Raw genomic sequence first — 27,868 nt, 5'->3', positions numbered from 1 at the left:
CCTCCCTTTCCTCCCCTCCCTTCTACACCTCTCCCCTTCCTCTCCCACTCTCTCCCATCTCCTTCCCTCTCCCTCCCCCCTCTCTCTCACCTTCCCCTCTCTGCTTCCTCCCACTTCATCCTCCACGTCCTTCCCCTTTCTCTCCATCTCCTTCACATCACGTCGCCCCTTGCCAACTCTCAGGCAGCGGGGGATGCCTGAGGGAGGGAGCCACCTGAGAGTTTGAGGCTGGAACATCGAGTGTGGGGAGCATTAGGGTGGTCCTGCCCGAAATCGGCAGCCAAATTCCTCCCCCCCCTGCCCTTGCCCACCCGTGATGGGAGCATTTACATCTCAGCTGGGGGAAGTGTTGGGGGGCGGGGGGCTCCCCGGTCTCCCACGTCCCCAGTGCTGCTGATATACCCACCGTGCCCATCTTTATTCCACCAGGGTGCCGGGGGTTTGTGGCTCACACTTAATTGCCCCGTAGGATCGGACTGGTTCAGTTAGACTATTTCAGGAGTCGCTATGGGGGAATGGGGTCTGGAGGCACGTGTAGACCCTGGCTGGGTAAGGGACGGCAGATTTCCCTCCCCAGCTCCTGCGTGAGGAAGGGACTCTATCACGGACACCAGGCCATCGTGGCGCTGAGCTCCTGAACCCAGGCAAGTCAAGGCTCCAGTTAACATCCATCTCTCTCTCTCTCTCTCTCTCACCCTCTCACCACCCCCACCCCACGCTCTCCCTCTGTTTGATCTCTCTTTCCGCAGCAAGAATGTTCAGCTGAAGGTGGATAATGTTCTGGTGAGTTGTTCTTTTAAACACGCTCCCTCAGCACTGACCCTCCGACAGTTCCCTCTCCCTCAGCACTGACCCTCCCACAGCACCCACTCCCTCAGCTCCGACCCTCCCACAGCGCCCGCTCCCTCAGCTCCGACCCTCCCACAGCGCCCGCTCCCTCAGCTCCGACCCTCCCACAGCGCCCGCTCCCTCAGCACCGACCCTCCCACAGCACCCGCTCCCTCAGCGCTGACCCTCCCACAGCGCCCGCTCCCTCAGCACTGACCCTCCCACAGCACCCGCTCCCTCAGCGCTGACCCTCCCACAGCGCCCCGCTCCCTCAGCGCTGACCCTCCCACAGCGCCCACTCCCTCAGCACTGACCCTCCCACAGTGCCCTCTCCCTCAGCCCTGACCCTCTGACAGTGCCCTCTCCCTCAGCCTGACGCTCTGACAGTGCCCTCTCCCTCAGCCCTGATCCTCTGACAGCGCCTGCTCCCTCAGCCCTGAACCTCTGGTACCCACTCCCTCAGCCCTGACCCTCCGACAGCGCCCACTCCCTCAGCCCTGGCCCTCTGACAGCGCCCACTCCCTCAGCACTGACCCTCCGACAGCACCCACTCCCTCAGCACTGACCCTCCCACAGCGCCCCACTCCCTCAGCCCTGGCACTCCGACAGCACCCACTCCCTCAGCACTGACCCTCCGACAGCACCCACTCCCTCAGCACTGACCCTCCGACAGCACCCACTCCCTCAGCACTGACCCTCCGACAGCGCCCACTCCCTCAGCACGGAGTGTGTTCGCCTCGTTTCTGGGCCAGAAACTCCAGCATTGGGATTTGCGTCCATGATCTTCTGAATCTGGGGCCTCCGGTGACGAATACGTGTGGTTTGGATTGAGCGCGCCCGAAGACATTTGGCAGTCACCTCCGCACTGTTCCTCTCTGTCCTCTCTCCCTTTCGTTACAAGCAAGACGTTAAAGTGTTCTCGGACGAGAGAAGCTTTACCTCTACCTGCAGCTGCCTTCCGGCCCCAGCCATGGGGACAAGAGGTATTTATCAGCTCGCCACAGGAAGAGGAGGGGAGGAGGAGGGATCAAAGCGGGGAGGTGGGTAGGGGGGGTGGGAGAATTGCTTTAAATCCTTGGATGTCTCCAAGCTCCCTCCTGTGGAATCCCGTGGCGTGTCTCCCACTAAGTTGTTTGAACATTCACACTCGCGGCCATCTGCGATGCGCAGCAGTTCCAGCATAGAAGGAGGCCATTCTGCCCATCGTGCCTCTCATAGCTCGTTGAAGGAGCTCCTCTTGAATCTGCTCCCTGTCAGGCAGCAAGACCCCAATGCTGAGTCAGAATAATGTCCTCCTCCACCTCCTCCCACCTCAGAACCCACCTCACATTCTCTCTCTCATACTCTCTGTCCTCTGATATGGGCAACCGTGTACTTCCATCAGATCAGCCTATATTCGTCCTTCCCCAAGTACTGCACTGCTTTTTGGTTGGGGGGGGGGGGGTGGGGGGGCTGAACAGGAGCCACCCTTCTCTCGTGGCTCACTGTGGAGTGTATTAGGAGGGACAGACAAGGTGGTAATAAACCCGGCTTGGCCACCTCACTGGCTCCCTTTTTTCAGCAAAGTGTTAGGGGTGGTATAGGAGAGATTGAGATGTCAAATGGGCGTAAACGAACGGGTGAAAGGATTGGCGTGAACGGGTGAAAGGATTGGGGTGCTAACGGTGGGGAAGGAGAGATTGAGGTGGTGAACGGGTGAAAGGATTGGGGTGCTAACGGTGGGAAAAGGAGACATTGAATTGTCGAGCAGGTGTTAATGAATGGGTGAGAGGGAGAAACGGAGTCCACTCCGCGGAGCGTTTCACTGGTTTGGAATAGTGGACACTATCTGTTACCTCACTCTCTCTCCCTCTCTCTCCCTCTGTCTCCCTCATTCTCTGTCCCTCACTCTCTCTCGCACTGTCTCTCTCTGTCTCTCACTCACCCTCCCTCTGTCTGTCTGTCTCTCTCTCCCTCACTCTCTCTCCCGTACTCACTCTCCCTCACTCTCACTTTCACTCTCTCCTATTCTCACACTCTCACTCTCTGTCTCACTCCCTCTCTCTCTCACTCCCTCCCTCTCTCTCTCTCACTCCCTCTCTCTCATTCCCTCTCTCTCTCATTCTCTGTGTCTCTGTCTCTCTCACTCTCTCTCTCTTTCTCTCTCTCTCTCACACTCCCTCTCTCTCTCACTCCCTCTCTCTCCCTCTCTCTCACCCTCTCTCCCTCTCTCTCTCTCCCCCCTCTCTCTCTCTCTCATTCTCTCTGTCTTTGTCTCTCTCACTCTCTCTCACTCCCTCTCTCTCTCTCACATCCTCTCTCTCTCACTCTCTCTCATTCTCCCTCTCTCTCTCTCTCTCTATCTCCCTCTCTCTCTCATTCTCTCTCTCTCTCTCCCCCTCACTGTCTCTGTCTCTCACTCCCTCTCTCTCTCACACCCTCTCTCTCTCTCACTCTCTCTCATAATCTCTCTCTGTCTCCCCCCCCCACTCTCTCTTTGTCTCTCACTCTCTCTCTCTCTCTCACTCCCTCTCTCTCTCACACTCCCTCTCTCCCTCTTTCTCTCTCATTGTCTCTGTCTCTCTCACTCTCTCTCTCTTTCTCTCTCTCTCTCACACTCCCTCTCTCTCTCCCTCTCTCTCTCCCTCTCTCTCTCCCTCTCTCTCTCCCTCTCTCTCTCCCTCTCTCTCTCCCTCTCTCTCTCCCTCTCTCTCTCCCTCTCTCTCTCCCTCTCTCTCTCCCTCTCTCTCTCCCTCTCTCTCTCCCTCTCTCTCTCATTCTCTCTCTCTTTGTCTCTCTCACTCTCTCTCTCACTCCCTCTCTCACTCTCTCACACTCCCTCTCTCTCTCTCACTCTCTCAAATTCTCTCTCTCTCTATCTCCCTCTCTCTCTCTCATTCTCTCTCTCTCTGTCTCTCACTCCCTCTCTCTCTCTCACACCCTCTCTCTCTCACTCTCTCTCTCATAATCTCTCTCTGTCTCCCCCCCACTCTCTCTTTGTCTCTCACTCCCTCTCTCTCTCACTCCCCCCCTCTCTCTCTCTCTCCCTCTCTCTCTCCCTCTCTCTCTCCCTCTCTCTCTCCCTCTCTCTCTCCCTCTCTCTCTCCCTCTTTCTCTCCCTCTCTCTCTCTCACTCCCTCTCTGTCTGACGGCCGTGGTTGGTTGGTTTTTAGCTCCGGTGTCACCGGCAGTGACCAGTTCTCCTCCAGCACCGCTGACCAGATGCACGCCTGTAACTGGATCCGGAACCACCTGGAGGAGCATCCGGATACCTGCCTGCCGAAGCAGGACGTGTACGACGCCTACAAGTGAGTACGCTCCGGAGGAAAGGCCCGGGACACTAGAGACGCCGTTTCCAGTCCAATCTGACTCTTCTCCGGATCCGACGGGGGGGGGGGGGGGGTGAGGGGAAGGAGAGGGGGGGGGCGGGGAGGGAGGTGGCGGTGCTGAGGAAACTTCAGACACAATGGAGCTGAGGGAGGAGCTTGGTCGGGTGCCCAGAGCATTGGACCAGGAAAGGCATTCATTGTGCTCACCTTCATTGGAGTACAGGAGTTGGGGACGTCATGTTGGGGTTGTACAGGACATTGGTGAGGCCTCGTCTGGAGCACTGGTCGCCCTGTTACAGGAAGGAGATTATTAAACTGGAGAGGGCTCGGAAGAGATTGACCAGGATGCTGCCGGGTGTGGAGGGTTTGAGATGCAGGGAGAGGCTGGGACTTTTCTCACAGGAGATTGAGGGGTGACGTGACAGAAGTTTATAAAATAGTGAGGGGTATTTATGAGAGTTAATGGGAGGTGTCATTTCCCCAGGAGGGAGGGGATTTCAAGGCTAGGGGGCACATTTTTAAGGTGAGAGGAGAGAGATTTAAAAGAGGCAAATGTTTTTACAGAGAGTGGTTCATGTGTGGAATGAACTTCCAGAGGACTGGGTACAGTTACAGTGTTTAAAAGACATTTGGATAAGGACATGAACAGGAAAGGTTTGGAGGGATATGGGCCAGGAGCAGGCAGGTGGGCGGGCCTACGTTTAGTTTGGGATTCTGGGTGGGTTGGACTGAATGGTTTGTTTCCATGCTCCATGACGCTGAGTGATGTGGTGGAGCCGGTGTTGGACTGGGGTGGACAAAGTTAAAACTCACCCAACACCAGGTTATAGTCCAACAGGTTTACTTGGAGGCACGAGCTTTCACTTCTGTGTCGACATGTGCGACCTGCCTGGAGATCCTCTCCACTCTGAGCCGGCAGTTACTGGTGTCGATGGTATTACAATGATGGCCATGTCCAGTACCCATGGGGATGCCCCTCAACGGGGGCCTCGGGTTCACAGCATGCTACAGGTGACCCCACTGCACTACACACACACACACACTCACACTCACACTCACACTCACACATACTCACACTCACACATACTCACACTCACACATACTCACTCTCACACACACACTCACACACACACACACTCACACATACACACACACACTCACACACACGTACACACACACACACTCTCTCTCACACACACACTCTCACACACACACACGCGCACACTCGCACTCCCTCTCACATACACACACACACTCTCTTACACACACACATTTACGCTCACACTCACACACACACACACACACAAACACACACTCTCACAAACACACACACACATACACATACTCGCACACACTCTCGCACACTCACACTCAATCACACATACACATTCTCACACACACACTCACATACATACTCTGACACACTCACACACACATACCCTCACACACTCTCACTCACACACAGTCACACACACAATTACTCTCACACACTCACACACACACACTCACACTCACACACACAAACTCTCACACACACACACTCTCTCTCACACACACACTCACACTCTCACACACCCTCTCACACACACACTCTTACACACACACACATTTACTCTCTCACACACTCACACACACTCTCTCACACACTCTCACACTCACACACTCTCTCACACTCACACACACACTCTCACACACACTCTCACACACACTCTCACACACACTCTCACACACACTCTCACACACACTCTCTCACACACTCTCACACACTCTCACACACTCACACACTCTCTCACACACTCTCTCACACACTCTCTCACACACTCTCTCACACACTCTCTCACACACTCACGCACACACCCACACACACACACTCACTCACATACATACACTCACACACACTCTCACACATACACACACTCTCACACACACACACATACTCTCTCACACACGTACACACACACACACACACACTCACACTCTCACACAAACACGTACTCTCTCACACACTCTCGCACACACACTCTCACTCACTCACACACACTCACTCACACACATACACACTCACTCACTCACACACACACACACACACTCTCACACACACACTCTCTCATACGCTCACACATACTCTCTCACACACACTCTCACACACACACACACACACACACACTCTCTGTCACACACACACGTACTCTCTCACACACACTCTCTCACACACTCACATACACGCTCTCACACAAACACACATACTCTTTCACACTCTCTCACACACATATTCTCTGTCACACACACACACACACTCACACTCACACACACAAACACTCACACACACTCTCTCACACTCACACACACTCTCACACTCACACACACTCTCACACACACACATTCTCTCACACACACTCTCACATACACACATACTCACACACACACTCACACAAACATACTCTCTCACACACACACACTCACACACACATACTCACACATGCTCTCACACACACACACTCACTCACATTCACACTCACACACACTCTCTCACACACACACTTTCTTGCACACACTCTCACGCACACACACACTCACACTCTCTCACACTCACACACATACTCTCTCACACACACATACTCACACACACACACTCATACACACTCACACAAACACACTCTCACTCACATACACTGTCACACACACATACTCTCTCACACACACACATACTCTCACACACACGCTCTCTCACACACTCACTCTCTCACACACTCACATACACTCTCACACAAACACACATACTCTTTCACACACTGTCTCACACACACACATATATTCTCTGTCACACACACATACACACACACAAACATACACACACTCTCACACACTGTCACACACACACATTCTCATACACACTCACACACACACTCTCACACATACTCTCTCACACACACTCTCTCACTCACACACACATACTCTCACACGCACTCACACACACACTCACACTCTCTCACACACACACACACGCATATTCTCTGCCACACACACTCTCACACACTCACACTCTCACACACACAAACTCTCTCACACTCACACACACTCTCTGACACACACATTCTCTCACACACACACTCACACATACACACACTCACACATGCTCTCACACGCACACATTATCTCACACTCTCTCACACTCACACACTCTCTCACACTCACACACACTCTCTCGCACACACTCTCTCACACTCAGACACACTCCCTCACACTCACACACACTCTCACACACACACACATACTCTCACACACATACACACACTCATACACACTCTCACACACTCACACTCACACATACTCTCACACACACATTCACACCCACTCTCTCTCTCACACACACACACACTCTCTCTCACTCACACACTCACATGCACTCACACACACGCACTTACATACACTCATACGCACTCTCTCACATACTCACATACACACACTGTCTCACACACACTTACATACTCACACACACTGTCACACACACACACTCACACACACACTCTCCCACACACACTTACTCACGCACAGTCACACACACACACACACACACACACTTACACACTCTTACATGCTCCCACAGACCCTCTCACATACATAAGCTGTCTCTCATATGTTCACAAATGCACTCCCCACACTCACACCTGCACGCACGTCTCACAGACTTATACCCCATTGCACGTATACACATACACTCACAGACACTCACACCCCCCACTCCACACATGCACACACGCACACATACACGCTCTCTCTTATATATTCACAGACGCAGGCAGACCCTCTCACATACACAAGCTGACTCGCATATGCTCACACACACACACACACACACACACTCCCCACACTCACACCCACAAACGCACCCTCTCACTGACTTTTTCCCCATTACGCTCACAAACATACACACTCTCTCTCACAGACACTCCCACTCACGCGCGCACACACACACTCTCACTTGGTCTCCCCTACACACACACACACACACACACGTGGGTGAATTTGTACTTGCAAGAGCTGCATAAATCCCTGTAAGGTTCTGTAACTCCCACTTTAGCAACGGAACCAGCCTGACCTAACACTGGGACACAGACAGACTTTAACCTCACACCTTCATTATCTGAGCTGAGATGGCACCTATCTCGAGAGTGCAACTTTAAATCAAGTTCTGGGATTTAAACGAACATGACCATTCGAAAAGATGAAAGACTGAAGCTAAATTAAGTTGATATTGCATTCCATGACCCTGTTGCTATACACTCTGTGTCGTATGATCCAACTCCACAACCACCTGATGAAGGAGCAACACTCCCGAAAGCTAGTGCTTCCAAATAAACCTGCTGGACTATAACCTGGTGTCGTGTGGTTTGTGACTCTGAGTGATTGAGATGTTAAAGGAGGTGTAAACAATCAGGTGAAAGCCTGGTCCATCGAGAGTGAAGTTGACCAGCCGCGGGCTGTGGTGGGGGAGGGGAGAAGACATGGGAGTTACGAGAGACGCGGAGTCCTGCTCCGACACCCTGGACACTCAGGTGCTGGTGTTCCTCCGGATCGTGTGGAGCTCCGTTGGAATGCCGTGCCAGCCCCCCGGAGACATTGGCGTGGCTCTCGCAAGCTGCTATTGGATGAGGGCACAGAACTGCAGAGTTTGGAAACAAAGACCACAAGTGCTGGGGGATCTCGCTGGTCGGGGTGGGGGGTGGGGAGGTCAGGCAGCCTCTGCAGAGGCAGAGCCATCAGTCTGACAGAGGGGAGCAGTCGCCCAGTCTGCGTGTGAGCTCACCAGCGTGAAGGAGATGCCGTTGCGATCTGCTGACATGGCAGACGAGGTTGAGAGAGAGAGTTACAAGGGCAGTTCTCGCCACGTCAAAAGCCAGCCCCACACCCCACCCATGTCCCATGGATGGGTACGTGCAAGATCCTGAGGGATCTTTCCCCTCTCATTGCACGGTGTTTGGGGGGGGGGGGGGGGTGGGTGGAGGAGAGGTATCCCGAACCAGTGCCTCAATGGCTCTCCAATGCATGATGGACAGGAATCCCTCCCCCCCAGCAGACAGTCATGGGTTGCTGGAATTCCCTACCCCTGCAGAGCGGTGGAGGTCAGGTCGCTGAATGTGTATCAAGGCAGATTTCTCATCAGCGAGGTAGCTGGGTGTCCTTGGGGCTCAAATAGGAGGAGATCTCTGCCTCTGTCCCACTCCCAATCAGTCTCTCTCTCTCTCTCTCTCTCTCGCTGTCTGTCTCTTGCTCGCTCCCCTTTCTCTCTCTCTCTCCCACCGTCCATCCCTCTCTCTCTCTCTCTCTTTAGCTCCCCCACTCTCTCTATCATTCCCCACCCTCTCGTTCCCCCACCCTCTCTCTCTCTCTCCCCCTCTCGTTCCCCCACCCTCTCTCTCGTTCCCCCACCCTCACTCTCTCTCTCGTTCCCCCACCCTCTCTTTCCAGCTCCCTCATTCACTCTCTCCCCTGCTACCTCACCCCCCCCAGCTTCCCCACTCTCTTGCTCTCTCCCCTTAATCCCCCCTTTGTCTCACACCACCCGTCTCTCTCTCTCACTCTCACCCCCTCCCTCCCCGTCTCTCACCCCTCCATCTCTTGCTTCCCCATCTCTCGCGTCCCCTCGGTCTCTTGCAGCACCCACCCATCCCTGTCTCTTGCCCCTTGCCACCCCCTCCCATGGATAAGTGGGGACCCCTCACCCTCCTGACTCGTGCCTGGTTGATGGTGGGACAGGCTTTGGGGAGAAGGGAGTCAGGAGGGGAGTTACTCACTGCAGGATTCCCACCCTCTGACCTGCTCTTGTAGCCCCTGTGTGGTTATGGCTGGGTCCAGTTCAGTTTCTGGTCAATGGTAACCCCCCAGGATGTTGATAGTGGGGGGGATTCAGTGATGGTAACACCATTGAACGTCAAGGGGGCGATGGTTAGATTCTCTCTCAATGGTAACCCCCAGGATGTTGATAGTGGGGGGATTCAGTGATGGTAACACCATTGAACATTAAGGGGGTGACAGTTAGATTCTCTCTCAATGGTAACCCCCAGTGTGTTGATAGTGGGGGGGGATTCAGTGATGGTAACACCATTGAACGTCAAGGGGGCGATGGTTAGATTCTCTCTCAATGGTAACCCCCAGAATGTTGATAGTGGGGGGGATTCAGTGATGGTAACACCATTGAACGTCAAGGGGGCGATGGTTAGATTCTCTCTCAATGGTAGCCCCCAGGACGCTGATAGTGGGGGGGATTCAGTGATGGTAACACCACTGAACATCAAGGGGGCGATGGTTAGATTCTCTCTCAATGGTAACCCCCAGGATGCTGATAGTGGGGGGGGGATTCAGTGATGGTAACGCCATTGAACATCAAGGGGGGCGATGGTTGGGTTCTCTCTGCTGCAGATTGTCCACCGCAGAAGTGTCCCATGTGACGACACAGTAGCATGATGGGAATGTGGGGAGAATGGTGATGCAGGAATAAACCGGGAGCGTTCCTGTTCTCTCTTTGCAGGCGATACTGTGACAACCTGTCTTACCGACTCCTGAGCGCAGCCAACTTCGGCAAGATCATGAGGGACGTCTTCCCCAACTTCAAGGCGCGGCGGTTAGGAGGGAGAGGCCAATCCAAATATCCTTGCCATGCGTGAGCGAAAACGGCGAGGGTTGGGCTATGGAAACCAGCGTCAATACTCCCTTTGCTGGAAGACACACAGGCTCAGGGGTTAGCTCAGTTTGTTCAAAGCGCCAGGGACCCAGGTTCGAGTCCCGGCGCGGGCACCTGTCTGTGTGAAGTTTCTTTCAGGTGCTCCGGTTTACTCCCATTGTCCGAAGATGTGCAGGTTAGGGTGGATTGGCCGTGCTAAATTGTCCCATAGTGCCCAGGGATGTGCAGGTTAGGGTGGATTGGCCATGCTAAATTGTCCCATAGTGCCCAGGGATGTGCAGGTTAGGGTGGATTGGCCATGCTACATTGTCCCATAGTGCCCAGGGATGTGCAGGTTAGGGTGGATTGGCCATGCTACATTGTCCCATAGTGCCCCAGGGATGTGCAGGTTAGGGTGGATTGGCCATGCTAAATTGTCCTGTAGTGCCCAGGGATGTGCAGGTTAGGGTGGATTGGCCACGCTACATTGTCCCATAGTGCCCTGGGATATGCAGGTTAGGGTGGATTGGCCATGCTACATTGTCGAGGAGAAAGTGAGGTCTGCAGATGCTGGAGATCAAAGTTGAAACTTTATTGCTGGAACAGCACAGCAGGTCAGGCAGCATCCAGGGAACAGGAGATTCGACGTTTCGGGCACAGGCCCTTCTTCAGGAATGAGCAGAGAGTGTTCAGCAGGAGAAGATAAAAGGTAGGGAGGAGGGACTTGGAGGAGGGGCGTTGGAAATGTGATAGGTGGAAAGAGGTCAAGGTGAGGGTGATAGGTTGGAGTAGGATGGAGGCGGAGAGGTCAAGAAGAAGACTGCAGGTCAGGAAGGCGGTGCCGGGCTGGAGGGATCCGGCTGAGACAAGGTGGGGGGAGGGGGGATGAAGAAACTGGTGAAGTCCAAGTTCATCCCCTGCGGTTGGAGGGTTCCCAGTCGGAAGATAAGACGCTCCTCCTCCGACCGTCGCGTTGTTGTGGTTTGGCGGTGGATGAGTCCAATGACCTGCATATCCTCGGTGGAGTGGGAGGGGGAGTTGAAATGCTGTGCTACAGGTTGGTTGGGTTGGTTCGTCCGGGTGGCCCAGAGGTGCTCTCTGAATCGCTCCGCAAGTAGGCGGCCTGTCTCCCCAATATAGAGGAGGCCACACCGGCTGCAGCGGATGCAGTAGATGATGTGGGTGGAGGTACAGGTGAATCTGTGGCGGATATGGAAGTTTCCTTTGGGGCCTTGGAGAGAAGTGAGGGGGGAGGTGTGGGCGCAAGTGTTGCACATCCTGCGGTTGCAAGGGAAGGTGCCGGGAGTGGAGGTTGGGTCGGTGGGGGGTGTGGATCTGACAAGGGAGTCGCGGAGGGAGTGGTCTCTACGGAAAGCTGATAGGGGAGGGGAGGGAAATATATCCTTGGTGCTGGGGTCTGTTTGGAGGTGGCGGAAGTGACGGCGGATGATGCGCTGTACATGGAGATTGGTGGGGTGGTAGGTGAGGACCAGTGGGGTTCTGTCCTGGTGGCGGTTGGAGGGGCGGGGCTCAAGGGCGGAGGAGCGGGAAGTGGAGGAGATGCGGTGGAGGGCACCGTCGACCACGTCGGGGGGGGAAATTGCGGTCCTTGAAGAAGGAGGCCATCTGTGTTGTACGTATTTTGAACTGGTCCTCCTGGGAGCAGATGTGGCGGAGACGAAGGAATTGGGAGAATGGGATGGCGTTTTTACAGGGGGCAGGATGGGAGGAGGTGTAGTCCAGGTAGCTGTGGGAGTCGGTTGGTTTGTAGTAGATGTCCGTGTTGATTCGGTCGTCTGAGATAGAAACAGAAAGGTCTAGGAAGGCGAGGGAGGAGTCCGAGACTGTCCAGGTGAATTTGAGGTCGGGGTGGAAGGTGTTAGTGTAGTGGATGAACTGTTCAACCTCCTCGTGGGAGCACGAGGTAGCGCCGATACAGTCATCAATGTAGCGAAGGAAAAGATGGGGGGTGGGGCCAGTGTAGTTGCGGAAGATGGATTGTTCCACATACCCTACGAAGAGGCAGGCATAGCTGGGGCCCATGCGGGTGCCCATGGCTACTCCTTTTGTTTGGAGAAAGTGGGAGGATTGGAAAGAAAAGTTGTTCAGGGTGAGGACCAGTTCGGTCAGTCGAAGGAGGGTGTCGGTGGAAGGGTACTGGGTGGTACGGCGGGAAAGGAAGAAGCGGAGTGCTTTGAGTCCTTCGTGATGGGGGATGGAGGTGTACAGGGACTGGATGTCCATGGTGAAGATGAGGCGTTGGGGACCGGGGAAGCGGAAATCCTGGAGGAGGTGGAGGGCGTGGGTGGTGTCACGAATGTAGGTGGGGAGTTCTTGGACTAATGGGGACAGGACCGTGTCGAGGTATGCCGAGATGAGTTCGGTTGGGCAGGAGCATTGTCCCATAGTGCCCAGGGATGTGCAGGTTAGGGTGGATTGGCCATGCTAAATTGTCCCATAGTGCCCAGGGATGTGCAGGTTAGGGTGGATTGACCATGCTAAATTGTCCCATAGTGCCCAGGTATGTGCAGGTTAGGGAGGATTGGCCATGCTAAATTGTCCCATCGTGCCCAGGGATGTGCAGGTTATGGTGGATTGGCCATGCTAAATTGTCCCATAGTGCCCAGGGATGTGCAGGTTATGGTGGATTGGCCATGCTAAATTGTCCCATAGTGTCCAGGGAGGTGCAGGTTAGGATGGATTGGCCATGCTAAATTGTCCCATAGTGCCCAGGGATGTGCAGGTTAGGGTGGATTGGCCATGCTACATTGTCCCATAGTGCTCAGGGATGTGCAGGTTAGGGTGGACTGGCCATGCTAAATTGTCCCATAGTGCCCTGGGATGTGCAGGTTAGGGTGGATTGGCCATGCTACATTGTCCCATAGTGCCCAGGGATGTGCAGGTTATGGTGGATTGGCCATGCTAAATTGTCCCATAGTGCCCAGGGATGTGCAGGTTAGGGTGGATTGGCCATGCTAAATTGTCTTATAGTGTCCAGGGATGTGCAGGTTAGGGTGGGTTGGCCCTGCTAAATTGTCTTGTAGTGTCCAGGGATGTGTAGGTTAGGGTGGGTTGGCCATGCTAAATTGTCCCATAGTGCCCAGGGATGTGCTGGTTATGGTGGATTGGCCAGGCTCAATTGTCCCATAGTGCACAGGGATGTGCATTTTTGGGTGGATTGACCATGCTACATTGTCACGTAGTATCCAGGGATGTGCAGGTTAGGGTGGATTGGCCATGCTACATTGTCCCATAGTGCCCAGGTATGTGCAGGTTAGGGTGGATTGGCCATGCTAAATTGTCCCATAGTGCCCAGGAATGTGCAGGTTATGGTGGATTGGCCATGCTAAATTGTCCCATAGTGCCCAGGGATGTGCAGGTTATGGTGGATTGGCCATGCTAAATTGTCCCATAGTGTCCAGGGATGTGCAGGTTAGGGTGGATTGGCCATGCTAAATTGTCCCATAGTGCCCAGGGATGTGCAGGTTAGGGTGGATTGGTCATGCTAAATTGTCCCATAGTGTCCAGGGATGTGCAGGTTGGCCATGCTAAATTGTCCCATAGTGTCCAGGGATGTGCAGGTTAGGGTGGATTGGCCATGCTAAATTGTCCCATAGTGTCCAGGGATGTGTAGGTTAGGGTGGATTGGCCATGCTACATTGTCCCGTAATGTCCAGAGATCTGCAGGTTATGGTGGATTGGCCATGCTAAATTGTCCCATAGTGCCCAGGGATGAGCAGGTCAGGGTGGATTGGCCATGCTAAATTGTCCCATAGTGTCCAGGGATGTGCAGGTTAGGGTGGATTGGCCATGCTAAATTGTCCCATAGTGTCCAGGGATGTGCAGGTTAGGGTGGATTGGCCATGCTAAATTGTCCCATAGTGCCCAGGGATGTGCAGGTTAGGGTGGATTGGCCATGCTAAATTGTCCCATAGTGCCCAGGGATGTGCAGGTTAGGGTGGATTGGCCATGCTAAACTGTCCCATAGTGCCCAGGGATGTGCAGGTTAGGGTGGATTGGCCATGCTAAATTGTCCCATAGTGCCCAGGGATGTGCAGGTTAGGGTGGATTGGCCATGCTAAATTGTCCCACAGTGCCCAGGGTTGTGCTGGTTAGGGAGGATTGGCCTTGCTAAATTGTCCCATAGTGCCCAGGGTTGTGCAGGTCAGGGTGGATTGACCATGCTAAATTGTCTTGTAGTGTCCAGGGATGTGCAGGTTAGGGTTAGATTAGATTAGATTAGATTACTGTGTGGAAACAGGCCCTTCGGCCCAACAAGTCCACACCGACCCGCCGAAGCGCAACCCACCCATACCCCTACATATACCTCTTACCTAACACTACGGGCAATTTAGCATGGCCAATTCACCTAACCTGCACATCTTTGGGCTGTGGGAGGAAACTGGAGCACCCGGAGGAAACCCACGCAGACACGGGGAGAACATGCAAACTCCACACAGACAGTCGCCTGAGGCAGGAATTGTACCTAATCTCTGGCGCTGTGAGGCAGCAGTGCTAACCACTGTGCCACCGTGCTGCCCACGGGTGGATTAGCAATGCTAAGTTGCCCCATAGTGTCCAGGGATGTGTAGGTTCGGATGGATTGGCCGTGCTAAATTATCCCATCGTGCCCAGGGATGTGCAGGTTGGGGTGGATTGGCCATGGGAAATGTAGGGTTACAGGGACAGGGTGAGGTGGTTGGACTGGGCTGCTCTCCGGAGGGCTGGTGTGACTTAGTTGGTCTAATGGCCTGCTGTGGAAGGGTCAGTGCTGAGGGAGTGGGTGCTGTGGGAGGGTCAGTGCCGAGGGAGCGTGTGCTGTCGGTGGGTCAGTGCTGAGGGAGCGGGTGCTGTGGGAGGGTCAGTGCTGAGGGAGTGGGTGCTGTCGGAGGGTCAGTGCTGAGGGAGTGGGTGCTGTCAGAGGGTCAGCGCCGAGGAGGCGTGTGCTGTCAGATGGTTAGCGCTGAGGGAGTGGGCATTGTCGGGGGGGGGGGGGGGTCAGTGCTGAGACAGTGGGCGCTGTCGGGGGGGGTCAGCGCTGAGGGAGCGGGCGCTGAGGGAAGGTCAGCGCTGAGGGAGTGGGCGCTGTCGGGGGGGTCAGCGCTGAGGGAGCGGGCGCTGTCGGAGCGTCAGTGCAGAGGGAACGGGTGCTGTGGGAGGGTCAGTGCTGAGGGAGCGGGTGCTGTGGGAGGGTCAGTGCTGAGGGAGCGGGTGCTGTGGGAGGGTCAGTGCTGAGGGAGTGGGTGCTGTCGGAGGGTCAGTGCTGAGGGAGTGAGTGCTGTGGGAGGGTCAGCGCTGAGGGAGTGAGTGCTGTGGGAGGGTCAGCGCTGAGGGAGTGGGTGCTGTGGGAGGGTCAGCGCTGAGGGAGTGGGTGCTGTGGGAGGGTCAGTGCTGAGGGAGTGGGTGCTGTCGGAGGGTCAATGCTGAGGGAGTGGGTGCTGTCGGAGGGTCAGTGCTGAGGGAGTGGGCGCTGTGGGAGGGTCAGTGCTGAGGGAGTGGGTGCTGTCTGAGGGTCAGTGCTGAGGGAGTGGGTGCTGTCGGAGGGTCAGTGCTGAGGGAGTGGGTGCTGTCGGAGGGTCAGTGCTGAGGGAGTGGGTGCTGTGGGAGGGTCAGTGCTGAGGGAGTGGGTGCTGTCGGAGGGTCAGGGCTGAGGGAGCAGGTGCCGTCAGAGGGTCAGTGCTGAGGGAGCGGGTGCTGTCGGGAGGGTCATCCCGATGGGAGAGGATATTAAAGTAACCCTCTGTCTGAAGTGGGAGTAAAGGTTTCTTCTGCCACTATTGTCATTCAGTATGTCACTGTTCTTGGCCAGGTGACCATTTGTAGCCCATTACTAATTGCCCTGAGCACAGACTCATTCTGAATGCAATTGAGATGTGACCCAATTGCTGGGCTGCTGGAGTCACTGACTTCATCATACCGCACTGAAACAGACCATTATGTCCAGCCAGTCCATCATCCCAAACTAAACCCATCCTACCTGCCTGCTGCTGGCCCATATCCCTCCAAACATTTCACATTCATGTACTTATCCAAATGTCTTTTAAACGTTGTAACTGTTCCCGCATCCTCAGGAAGTATTCCACACACAAACCACTCTCTGTGCAAAAAAATGTGCCTCTTTGGTCTTTTTTATTAAACCCCTCCCCTCTCACCTTAAAAATGTGCACCTCACCTTGAAATCTCCCACCCAACCTGCCATGACCATATCTCAACCCCTCCTGATTTTGTAAACCTTTATAGGTCACCTCTCAACCTCCGATACACCAGTGGAAAAAAAAGTCCCAGTCTATCCTGCTTCTCCTTATATCTTAAACCCTCCACACCCAGCAGCATCCGGGTAAATCTCTTCTGAACCCTCTCCAGTTTAATAATCTCCTTCCTGTAACAGGGCGACGAGAGCTGGACACAGTCCTCCAGACGAGGCCTCACCAACATCCTGTACAACCCCACCTTGCAGATTTCCCTCCCCTCCTGATCCTTTAAACCAAAAATTGCGGGAATGGCTCAGCAGGTCTGGCATCACCCTGAGGAAGGCTCACCGGACCCGAAACGGACTTTCTCTTCACTTTCTCTTCTGTTTCCGTTCCGGATTTCCAGCCTCCGCAGTCCTTTCGGGTTCTTAAACAATCTGGCAGGTTCGCGGTTGGGATCGCGAGCTGCGACACGCAGCCTCGTCGCAGACCCTCCAGGGCTCTCGGGTGGTGCCTCTCTGCAGGCTGGGTGGTGGGAGTATGGCACTCACATGCTGTCTGTCTCCCTTCCACACACACACATTCCCAGCTAGACACACACATTCTCACCGTCTAATCTAGATAGAGCTGTCCAGCACGGAGACAGACCCTTTCGGCTCACCTCATCCATGCCGTCCAGATATCCCAACCTAATCCAGTCCCATTTGCCAGCACCCAGCCCTCCAAACCCTTCCTATTCATATACCCATCCAGATGCCTTTTCAATGCTGTCATTGTATCAGCCTCCACCACTTCCTCTGGCAGCTCATTCTATACACGGACCACCCTCTGCGTGGGAAAAAAAACTGTCCCTTAAGTCCCTTTTATATCTTTCCCCTCTCACCCTAAACATATGCCCCTCAAGTTCTGGACTCCCCGACCCCAGGGAAAAGACTTCGTCTATATAAGCAAAAGTGTGGACTATAGATGCTGGAGATTAGAGTAGAGAGTGTGTGCTGGAAAAGCACAGCAGGTCAGGCAGCATCTGATGAAGGGCTTTTCCCTGAAACGTCGATTTTCCTGCTCCTCGTATGCTGCCTGACCTGCTGCGCTTTTCCAGCACCACACTCTCGACCTTGTATATTTACCCTATCCTATGCCCCTCATGATTTTGTAAACCTCTATAAGGTCACCCCTCAGCCTCCGACGCTCCAGAGAAAACAGCCCCAGCCTGTTCAGCCTCTCCCTGTAGCTCAGATCCTCCAACCCTGGCAACATCCTTGTAAATCTTTTCTGAACCCTTTCTAGTTCCACAACATCTTTCCGATAGGAAGGAGACCAGAATTGCATGCAATATTCCAACAGTGGCCTAACCAATGTCCTGTACAGCCGCAACATGACCTCCCAACTCCTGTACTCAATACTCTGACCAATAAAGGAAAGCATACCAAACGCCGCCTTCACTATCCTATCTACCTGCGACTCCACTTTCAAGGAGCTATGAACCTGCACTCCAAGGTCTCTTTGTTCAGCAACACTCCCCAGGATCTTACCATTAAATATAAGACCTGCTAAGATTTGCTTTCCCAAAATGCAGCACAAATGGTCCATGTTTATTTGAAGTTCTTGACTCACTCCAACATACTGCTATGGTGGGATCAGGAGGAAGACCGTGGTTAACATGCCCTCCCTCCCCAGCCTGGATCTGAAGCTGCAGGAGCCAGTGAGTAGGACACGGCGATGTATACAGGGCATGGGGTTTCACTGTGGTTTTTCATCCTTTAAAAGCTGTGCAGTAATCTGAAAAGTGTGGCGCTGGAAAAGCACAGCCGGTCAGGCAGGAGCAGGAGAGTCGACGTTTCGAGCGTGCCCTCATCAGGAATCAGCTTCCGGCCGAAACCTCGATTCTCCTGCTCCTGCCTGACCGGCTGTGCTTTTCCAGCACCACCCTTTTTGACCCTGACTCTCCCAGCGTCTGCAGTCCACACTGTTTCAATAATCTGCAAAGACTCCTGAATCTTTGACAAGCCAGGAGTCGTTCAGAAAGAGTACTACTACGTTGTCGGAGGGTCAGCACTGAGGGAGCGGGCAATGCGGGAGGGTCAGGGCTGAGGGAGCGGGCACTGTTGGAGGGTCAGTGCTCAGGGTGTGGGCACTGTCGGAGGGTCAGTACTGAGGGAGTGGGTGTTGTTAGAGGGTCAGTGCTAAGGGAGTGGGCACTGTCGGAAGGTCAGTGCTGAGGGAGCGGGCACTGCGGGAGGGTCAGGGCTGAGGGAGCGGGCACTGTCAGGGTCAGTGCTGAGGGAGTGGGCGCTGTCGGAGGGTCAGTACTGAGGGAGTGGGCACTGCGGGAGGGTCAGGGCTGAGGGAGCGGGCACTGTCAGGGTCAGTGCTGAGGGAGTGGGTGCTGTCGGAGGGTCAGTACTGAGGGAGTGGGCGCTGTCGGAGGGTCAGGGCTGAGGGAGTGGGCACTGTCGGAGGGTCAGCACTGAGGGAGCGGGCACTGCGGAAGGGTCAGGGCTGAGGGAGCGGGCACTGTCGGAGGGTCAGTGCTGAGGGTGTGGGCACTGTCGGAGGGTCAGTACTGAGGGAGTGGGCGCTGTCGGAGGGTCAGGGCTGAGGGAGTGGGCACTGTGGGAGGGTCAGCGCTGAGGGCGTGGGCACTATCGGAGGGTCAGCGCTGAGGGAGTGGGCGCTGTCGGAGGGTCAGCGCTGAGGGAGTGGGCACTGTTGGAGGGTCAGTGCTGAGGGGCGTGGGCACTATCGGAGGGTCAGTGCTGAGGGAGTGGGTGCTGTCGGAGGGTCAGTGCTGAGGGAGCAGGCGCTGTCGGAGGGTCAGTACTGAGGGAGTGGGCACCGTTGGAGGGTCAGCACTGAGGGAGGGGGCACTGTCAGAGGGTCAGCGCTGAGGGAGTGGGTGCTGTCGGAGGGTCAGTGCTGAGGGAGCAGGCGCTGTCGGAGGGTCAGCGCTGATGGGAGCGGGCGCTGTCGGAGGGTCAGCCCTGAGGGAGCGGGTGCTATCGGAGGGTCAGCGCTGAGGGAGTGGGCACCGTCGGAGGGTCAGCGCTGAGGGAGTGGGCACCGTCGGAGGGTCAGCGCTGAGGGAGTGGGCACCGTCGGAGGGTCAGCCCTGAGGGAGCGGGCGCTGTCGGAGGGTCAGTGCTGAGGGAAAAAACATTGTCTTGCACAGCTTCGGACAGTGCTACCTGCTCTTTCTGAATTCCTCTCCTGATCTTCCTAATCCCTCTCCTGTTCGTACGGCAAGTCCAATTTCATTTCAGTTTATCCCTGTTCAGTTTCACCATACCTGTCCGTCTGTCTGTGTGTGTCTCTCTCTGTCTGTTTGTCTGCCTCTCTCTCTCTCCCTCTCTGTCTCTCCCCCTCTCTCTCTCTCCCCCCCACTCCCTCTCCCCTGCCCCTGAGTGGTCTCATCATGTGTGTCTGTCTGTCTGTCCCTGTCCCTGTCCCCTGTCCCTGAGTGGTCTCACCATGTGTGTCTGTCTGTCTCTGTCCCTGTCCCCTGTCCCTGAGTGATCTCACCATGTGTGTCTGTCTCTGTCCCTGTCCCCTGTCCCTGAGTGGTCTCACCATGTGTGTCTGTCTCTGTCCCTGTCCCCTGCCCCTGAGTGGTCTCACCATGTGTGTCTGTCTGTCTGTCCCTGTCCCCTGTCCCTGAGTGGTCTCACCATGTGTGTCTGTCTGTCTCTGTCCCTGTCCCTGTCCCTGAGTGGTCTCACCATGTGTGTCTGTCTGTCTCTGTCCCTGTCCCCTGCCCCTGAGTGGTCTCACCATGTGTGTCTGTCTGTCTCTGTCCCTGTCCCTGTCCCTGAGTGGTCTCACCATGTGTGTCTGTCTGTCTGTCTCTGTCCCTGTCCCCTGAGTGGTCTCACCATGTGTGTCTGTCTGTCTGTCCCTGTCCCTGTCCCCTGTCCCTGAGTGGTCTCACCATGTGTGTCTGTCTGTCCCTGTCCCCTGCTCCTGAGTGGTCTCACCATGTGTGTCTGTCTCTGTCCCTGTCCCCTGTCCCTGAGTGGTCTCACCATGTGTGTCTGTCTGTCTCTGTCCATGTCCCCTGCCCCTGAGTGATCTCACCATGTGTGTCTGTCTGTCTGTCCCTGTCCCCTGTCCCTGAGTGGTCTCACCATGTGTGTCTGTCTGTCTCTGTCCCTGTCCCCTGCCCCTGAGTGGTCTCACCATGTGTGTCTGTCTGTCTGTCTCTGTCCCTGTCCCCTGAGTGGTCTCACCATGTGTGTCTGTCTGTCCCTGTCCCCTGCTCCTGAGTGGTCTCACCATGTGTGTCTGTCTGTCCCTGTCCCTGTCCCCTGAGTGGTCTCACCATGTGTGTCTGTCTGTCTCTGTCCCTGTCCCCTGTCCCTGAGTGGTCTCACCATGTGTGTCTGTCTGTCTCTGTCCCTGAGTGGTCTCACCATGTGTGTCTGTCTGTCCCTGTCCCCTGCCCCTGAGTGGTCTCACCATGTGTGTCTGTCTGTCTCTGTCCCTGTCCCCTGCCCCTGAGTGGTCTCACCATGTGTGTCTGTCTGTCTTTGTCCCTGTCCCTGACCCTGAGTGGTCTCACCATGTGTGTCTGTCTGTCTGTCCCTGTCCCCTGAGTGGTCTCACCATGTGTGTCTGTCTGTCTCTGTCCCTGTCCCCTGCCCCTGAGTGGTCTCACCATGTGTGTCTGTCTGTCTCTGTCCCTGTCCCCTGTCCCTGAGTGGTCTCACCATGTGTGTCTGTCTGTCTCTGTCCCTGTCCCCTGCCCCTGAGTGGTCTCACCATGTGTGTCTGTCTGTCTCTGTCCCTGTCCCTGCCCCTGAGTGGTCTCACCATGTGTGTCTGTCTGTCTGTCCCTGTCCCCTGCCCCTGAGTGGTCTCACCATGTGTGTCTGTCTGTCTCTGTCCCTGTCCCCTGTCCCTGAGTGGTCTCACCATGTGTGTCTGTCTGTCTCTGTCCCTGTCCCCTGCCCCTGAGTGGTCTCACCATGTCTGTCTGTCTGTCTCTGTCCCTGTCCCCTGTCCCTGAGTGGTCTCACCATGTGTGTCTGTCTGTCCCTGTCCCTGTCCCTGCCCCTGAGTGGTCTCACCATGTCTGTCTGTCTGTCTCTGTCCCTGTCCCCTGTCCCTGAGTGGTCTCACCATGTGTGTCTGTCTGTCTCTGTCCCTGTCCCCTGCCCCTGAGTGGTCTCACCATGTGTGTCTGTCTGTCTGTCCCTGTCCCCTGTCCCTGAGTGGTCTCACCATGTGTGTCTGTCTGTCTCTGTCCCTGTCCCCTGCCCCTGAGTGGTCTCACCATTTGTGTCTGTCTGTCTCTGTCCCTGTCCCCTGCCCCTGAGTGGTCTCACCATGTGTGTCTGTCTGTCTCTGTCCCTGTCCCTGAGTGGTCTCACCATGTGTGTCTGTCTGTCCCTGTCCCCTGTCCCTGAGTGGTCTCACCATGTCTGTCTGTCTGTCCCTGTCCCCTGCCCCTGAGTGGTCTCACCATGTGTGTCTGTCTCTGTCCCTGTCCCCTGCCCCTGAGTGGTCTCACCATGTGTGTCTGTCTGTCTCTGTCCCCTGTCCCTGAGTGGTCTCACCATGTGTGTCTGTCTGTCTCTGTCCCTGTCCCCTGCCCCTGAGTGGTCTCACCATGTGTGTCTGTCTCTGTCCCTGTCCCCTGCCCCTGAGTGGTCTCACCATGTGTGTCTGTCTGTCTCTGTCCCCTGTCCCTGAGTGGTCTCACCATGTGTGTCTGTCTGTCCCTGTCCCTGTCCCTGTCCCTGAGTGGTCTCACCATGTGTGTCTGTCTGTCTGTCTCTGTCCCTGTCCCTGAGTGGTCTCACCATGTGTGTCTGTCTGTCTCTGTCCCTGTCCCCTGCCCCTGAGTGGTCTCACCATGTGTGTCTGTCTGTCTCTGTCCCCTGTCCCTGAGTGGTCTCACCATGTGTGTCTGTCTGTCTCTGTCCCTGTCCCCTGCCCCTGAGTGGTCTCACCATGTGTGTCTGTCTGTCTCTGTCCCTGTCCCCTGCCCCTGAGTGGTCTCACCATGTGTGTCTGTCTGTCTCTGTCCCTGAGTGGTCTCACCATGTGTGTCTGTCTGTCTCTGTCCCTGTCCCCTGCCCCTGAGTGGTCTCACCATGTGTGTCTGTCTCTGTCCCTGTCCCCTGCCCCTGAGTGGTCTCACCATGTGTGTCTGTCTGTCTCTGTCCCTGTCCCCTGCCCCTGAGTGGTCTCACCATGTGTGTCTGTCTGTCTCTGTCCCTGTCCCCTGTCCCCTGAGTGGTCTCACCATGTGTGTCTGTCTGTCTGTCCCTGTCCCCTGCCCCTGAGTGGTCTCACCATGTGTGTCTGTCTGTCTCTGTCCCTGTCCCCTGAGTGGTCTCACCATGTGTGTCTGTCTGTCTCTGTCCCTGTCCCCTGTCCCCTGAGTGGTCTCACCATGTGTGTCTGTCTGTCTGTCCCTGTCCCCTGCCCCTGAGTGGTCTCACCATGTGTGTCTGTCTGTCTCTGTCTCTGTCCCTGCCCCTGAGTGGTCTCACCATGTGTGTCTGTCTGTCTCTGTCTCTGTCTCTGTCCCTGTCCCCTGCCCCTGAGTGGTCTCACCATGTGTGTCTGTCTGTCCCTGTCCCCTGCCCCTGAGTGGTCTCACCATGTGTGTCTGTCTGTCTCTGTCCCTGTCCCCTGCCCCTGAGTGGTCTCACCATGTGTGTCTGTCTGTCTGTCCCTGTCCCCTGTCCCTGAGTGGTCTCACCATGTGTGTCTGTCTGTCTCTGTCCCTGTCCCCTGCCCCTGAGTGGTCTCACCATTTGTGTCTGTCTGTCTCTGTCCCTGTCCCCTGCCCCTGAGTGGTCTCACCATGTGTGTCTGTCTGTCTCTGTCCCTGTCCCTGAGTGGTCTCACCATGTGTGTCTGTCTGTCCCTGTCCCCTGTCCCTGAGTGGTCTCACCATGTCTGTCTGTCTGTCCCTGTCCCCTGCCCCTGAGTGGTCTCACCATGTGTGTCTGTCTCTGTCCCTGTCCCCTGCCCCTGAGTGGTCTCACCATGTGTGTCTGTCTGTCTCTGTCCCCTGTCCCTGAGTGGTCTCACCATGTGTGTCTGTCTGTCTCTGTCCCTGTCCCCTGCCCCTGAGTGGTCTCACCATGTGTGTCTGTCTCTGTCCCTGTCCCCTGCCCCTGAGTGGTCTCACCATGTGTGTCTGTCTGTCTCTGTCCCCTGTCCCTGAGTGGTCTCACCATGTGTGTCTGTCTGTCCCTGTCCCTGTCCCTGTCCCTGAGTGGTCTCACCATGTGTGTCTGTCTGTCTGTCTCTGTCCCTGTCCCTGAGTGGTCTCACCATGTGTGTCTGTCTGTCTCTGTCCCTGTCCCCTGCCCCTGAGTGGTCTCACCATGTGTGTCTGTCTGTCTCTGTCCCCTGTCCCTGAGTGGTCTCACCATGTGTGTCTGTCTGTCTCTGTCCCTGTCCCCTGCCCCTGAGTGGTCTCACCATGTGTGTCTGTCTGTCTCTGTCCCTGTCCCCTGCCCCTGAGTGGTCTCACCATGTGTGTCTGTCTGTCTCTGTCCCTGAGTGGTCTCACCATGTGTGTCTGTCTGTCTCTGTCCCTGTCCCCTGCCCCTGAGTGGTCTCACCATGTGTGTCTGTCTCTGTCCCTGTCCCCTGCCCCTGAGTGGTCTCACCATGTGTGTCTGTCTGTCTCTGTCCCTGTCCCCTGCCCCTGAGTGGTCTCACCATGTGTGTCTGTCTGTCTCTGTCCCTGTCCCCTGTCCCCTGAGTGGTCTCACCATGTGTGTCTGTCTGTCTGTCCCTGTCCCCTGCCCCTGAGTGGTCTCACCATGTGTGTCTGTCTGTCTCTGTCCCTGTCCCCTGAGTGGTCTCACCATGTGTGTCTGTCTGTCTGTCCCTGTCCCCTGCCCCTGAGTGGTCTCACCATGTGTGTCTGTCTGTCCCTGTCCCCTGCCCCTGAGTGGTCTCACCATGTGTGTCTGTCTGTCTCTGTCCCCTGTCCCTGAGTGGTCTCACCATGTGTGTCTGTCTGTCCCTGTCCCTGTCCCCTGCCCCTGAGTGGTCTCACCATGTGTGTCTGTCTGTCCCTGTCCCCTGTCCCTGAGTGGTCTCACCATGTGTGTCTGTCTGTCTCTGTCCCTGTCCCTTGCCCCTCAGTGGTCTCACCATGTGTGTCTGTCTGTCTCTGTCCCTGTCCCCTGTCCCTGAGTGGTCTCACCATGTGTGTCTGTCTGTCTCTGTCCCCTGCCCCTGAGTGGTCTCACCATGTGTGTCTGTCTGTCTCTGTCCCCTGCCCCTGAGTGGTCTCACCATGTGTGTCTGTCTGTCTCTGTCCCCTGTCCCTGAGTGGTCTCACCATGTGTGTCTGTCTGTCTCTGTCCCTGTCCCTGCCCCTGAGTGGTCTCACCATGTGTGTCTGTCTGTCTCTGTCCCTGTCCCTGTCCCCTGAGTGGTCTCACCATGTGTCTCTGTCTGTCTCTGTCCCTGTCCCTGTCCCCTGAGTGGTCTCACCATGTGTGTCTGTCTGTCTCTGTCCCTGTCCCTGTCCCCTGAGTGGTCTCACCATGTGTGTCTGTCTGTCTCTGTCCCTGTCCCTGTCCCCTGAGTGGTCTCACCATGTGTGTCTGTCTGTCTCTGTCCCTGTCCCCTGCCCCTGAGTGGTCTCACCATGTGTGTCTGTCTGTCCCTGTCCCCTGCCCCTGAGTGGTCTCACCATGTGTGTCTGTCTGTCTCTGTCCCTGTCCCCTGAGTGGTCTCACCATGTGTGTCTGTCTGTCTCTGTCCCTGTCCCTGAGTGGTCTCACCATGTGTGTCTGTCTGTCTCTGTCCCTGTCCCCTGCCCCTGAGTGGTCTCACCATGTGTGTCTGTCTGTCTCTGTCCCTGTCCCTGCCCCTGAGTGGTCTCACCATGTGTGTCTGTCTGTCTCTGTCTCTGTCCCTGCCCCTGAGTGGTCTCACCATGTGTGTCTGTCTGTCTCTGTCTCTGTCTCTGTCCCTGTCCCCTGCCCCTGAGTGGTCTCACCATGTGTGTCTGTCTGTCCCTGTCCCCTGCCCCTGAGTGGTCTCACCATGTGTGTCTGTCTGTCTCTGTCTCTGTCTCTGTCCCTGTCCCCTGCCCCTGAGTGGTCTCACCATGTGTGTCTGTCTGTCTCTGTCCCTGTCCCTGAGTGGTCTCACCATGTGTGTCTGTCTGTCTCTGTCCCTGTCCCCTGCCCCTGAGTGGTCTCACCATGTGTGTCTGTCTGTCTGTCCCTGTCCCCTGTCCCTGAGTGGTCTCACCATGTGTGTCTGTCTGTCTGTCCCTGTCCCTGTCCCCTGAGTGGTCTCACCATGTGTGTCTGTCTGTCTGTCCCTGTCCCCTGTCCCCTGCCCCGGAGTGGTCTCACCATGTGTGTCTGTCTGTCTGTCCCTGTCCCCTGTCCCTGAGTGGTCTCACCATGTGTGTCTGTCTCTGTCCCTGTCCCCTGCCCCTGAGTGGTCTCACCATGTGTGTCTGTCTGTCTCTGTCCCTGTCCCCTGCCCCTGAGTGGTCTCACCATGTGTGTCTGTCTGTCTGTCTCTGTCCCTGTCCCTGACCCTGAGTGGTCTCACCATGTGTGTCTGTCTGTCTGTCCCTGTCCCCTGAGTGGTCTCACCATGTGTGTCTGTCTCTGTCCCTGTCCCCTGTCCCTGAGTGGTCTCACCATGTGTGTCTGTCTGTCTGTCCCTGTCCCCTGAGTGGTCTCACCATGTGTGTCTGTCTCTGTCCCTGTCCCCTATCCCTGAGTGGTCTCACCATGTGTGTCTGTCTGTCCCTGTCCCCTGCCCCTGAGTGGTCTCACCATGTGTGTCTGTCTGTCTCTGTCTCTGTCCCTGCCCCTGAGTGGTCTCACCATGTGTGTCTGTCTGTCCCTGTCCCCTGTCCCTGAGTGGTCTCACCATGTGTGTCTGTCTGTCTGTCCCTGTCCCCTGTCCCTGAGTGGTCTCACCATGTGTGTCTGTCTGTCTCTGTCCCTGTCCCTGTCCCTGAGTGGTCTCACCATGTGTGTCTGTCTGTCTCTGTCCCTGTCCCCTGCCCCTGAGTGGTCTCACCATGTGTGTCTGTCTGTCTCTGTCCCTGTCCCTGTCCCTGAGTGGTCTCACCATGTGTGTCTGTCTGTCTGTCTCTGTCCCTGTCCCCTGAGTGGTCTCACCATGTGTGTCTGTCTGTCTGTCCCTGTCCCTGTCCCCTGTCCCTGAGTGGTCTCACCATGTGTGTCTGTCTGTCCCTGTCCCCTGCTCCTGAGTGGTCTCACCATGTGTGTCTGTCTCTGTCCCTGTCCCCTGTCCCTGAGTGGTCTCACCATGTGTGTCTGTCTGTCTCTGTCCATGTCCCCTGCCCCTGAGTGATCTCACCATGTGTGTCTGTCTGTCTGTCCCTGTCCCCTGTCCCTGAGTGGTCTCACCATGTGTGTCTGTCTGTCTCTGTCCCTGTCCCCTGCCCCTGAGTGGTCTCACCATGTGTGTCTGTCTGTCTGTCTCTGTCCCTGTCCCCTGAGTGGTCTCACCATGTGTGTCTGTCTGTCCCTGTCCCCTGCTCCTGAGTGGTCTCACCATGTGTGTCTGTCTGTCCCTGTCCCTGTCCCCTGAGTGGTCTCACCATGTGTGTCTGTCTGTCTCTGTCCCTGTCCCCTGTCCCTGAGTGGTCTCACCATGTGTGTCTGTCTGTCTCTGTCCCTGAGTGGTCTCACCATGTGTGTCTGTCTGTCCCTGTCCCCTGCCCCTGAGTGGTCTCACCATGTGTGTCTGTCTGTCTCTGTCCCTGTCCCCTGCCCCTGAGTGGTCTCACCATGTGTGTCTGTCTGTCTTTGTCCCTGTCCCTGACCCTGAGTGGTCTCACCATGTGTGTCTGTCTGTCTGTCCCTGTCCCCTGAGTGGTCTCACCATGTGTGTCTGTCTGTCTCTGT

The 27,868-nt window shown here is 55.8% G+C and overlaps 1 protein-coding gene across 1 annotated transcript in view; it reads left to right on the top strand.

Moving 5' to 3' along the window:
- rfx5 (regulatory factor X, 5) overlaps nucleotides 1-27,868 on the top strand; it is a 112,951-nt gene that overhangs the window by 62,569 nt on the left and 22,514 nt on the right. Inside the window, 6 exon segments of the mRNA XM_087984968.1 lie at nucleotides 750-783; nucleotides 1,730-1,751; nucleotides 1,754-1,811; nucleotides 3,981-4,115; nucleotides 10,666-10,785; nucleotides 18,612-18,690. Of these exon segments, the coding sequence (XP_087841094.1) occupies nucleotides 750-783; nucleotides 1,730-1,751; nucleotides 1,754-1,811; nucleotides 3,981-4,115; nucleotides 10,666-10,785; nucleotides 18,612-18,690 (448 nt within the window).

This window comes from Chiloscyllium plagiosum, unplaced genomic scaffold (assembly GCF_037043375.1).
Source record: "Chiloscyllium plagiosum isolate Xiang-an unplaced genomic scaffold, Cpla_swu_hap1 HiC_scaffold_50, whole genome shotgun sequence".
NCBI classification, from domain to species: domain Eukaryota; kingdom Metazoa; phylum Chordata; class Chondrichthyes; order Orectolobiformes; family Hemiscylliidae; genus Chiloscyllium; species Chiloscyllium plagiosum.
The sequence above is the reverse complement of the archived record's forward strand: the minus strand, read 5'-3'. Positions and strand labels throughout refer to the sequence as shown.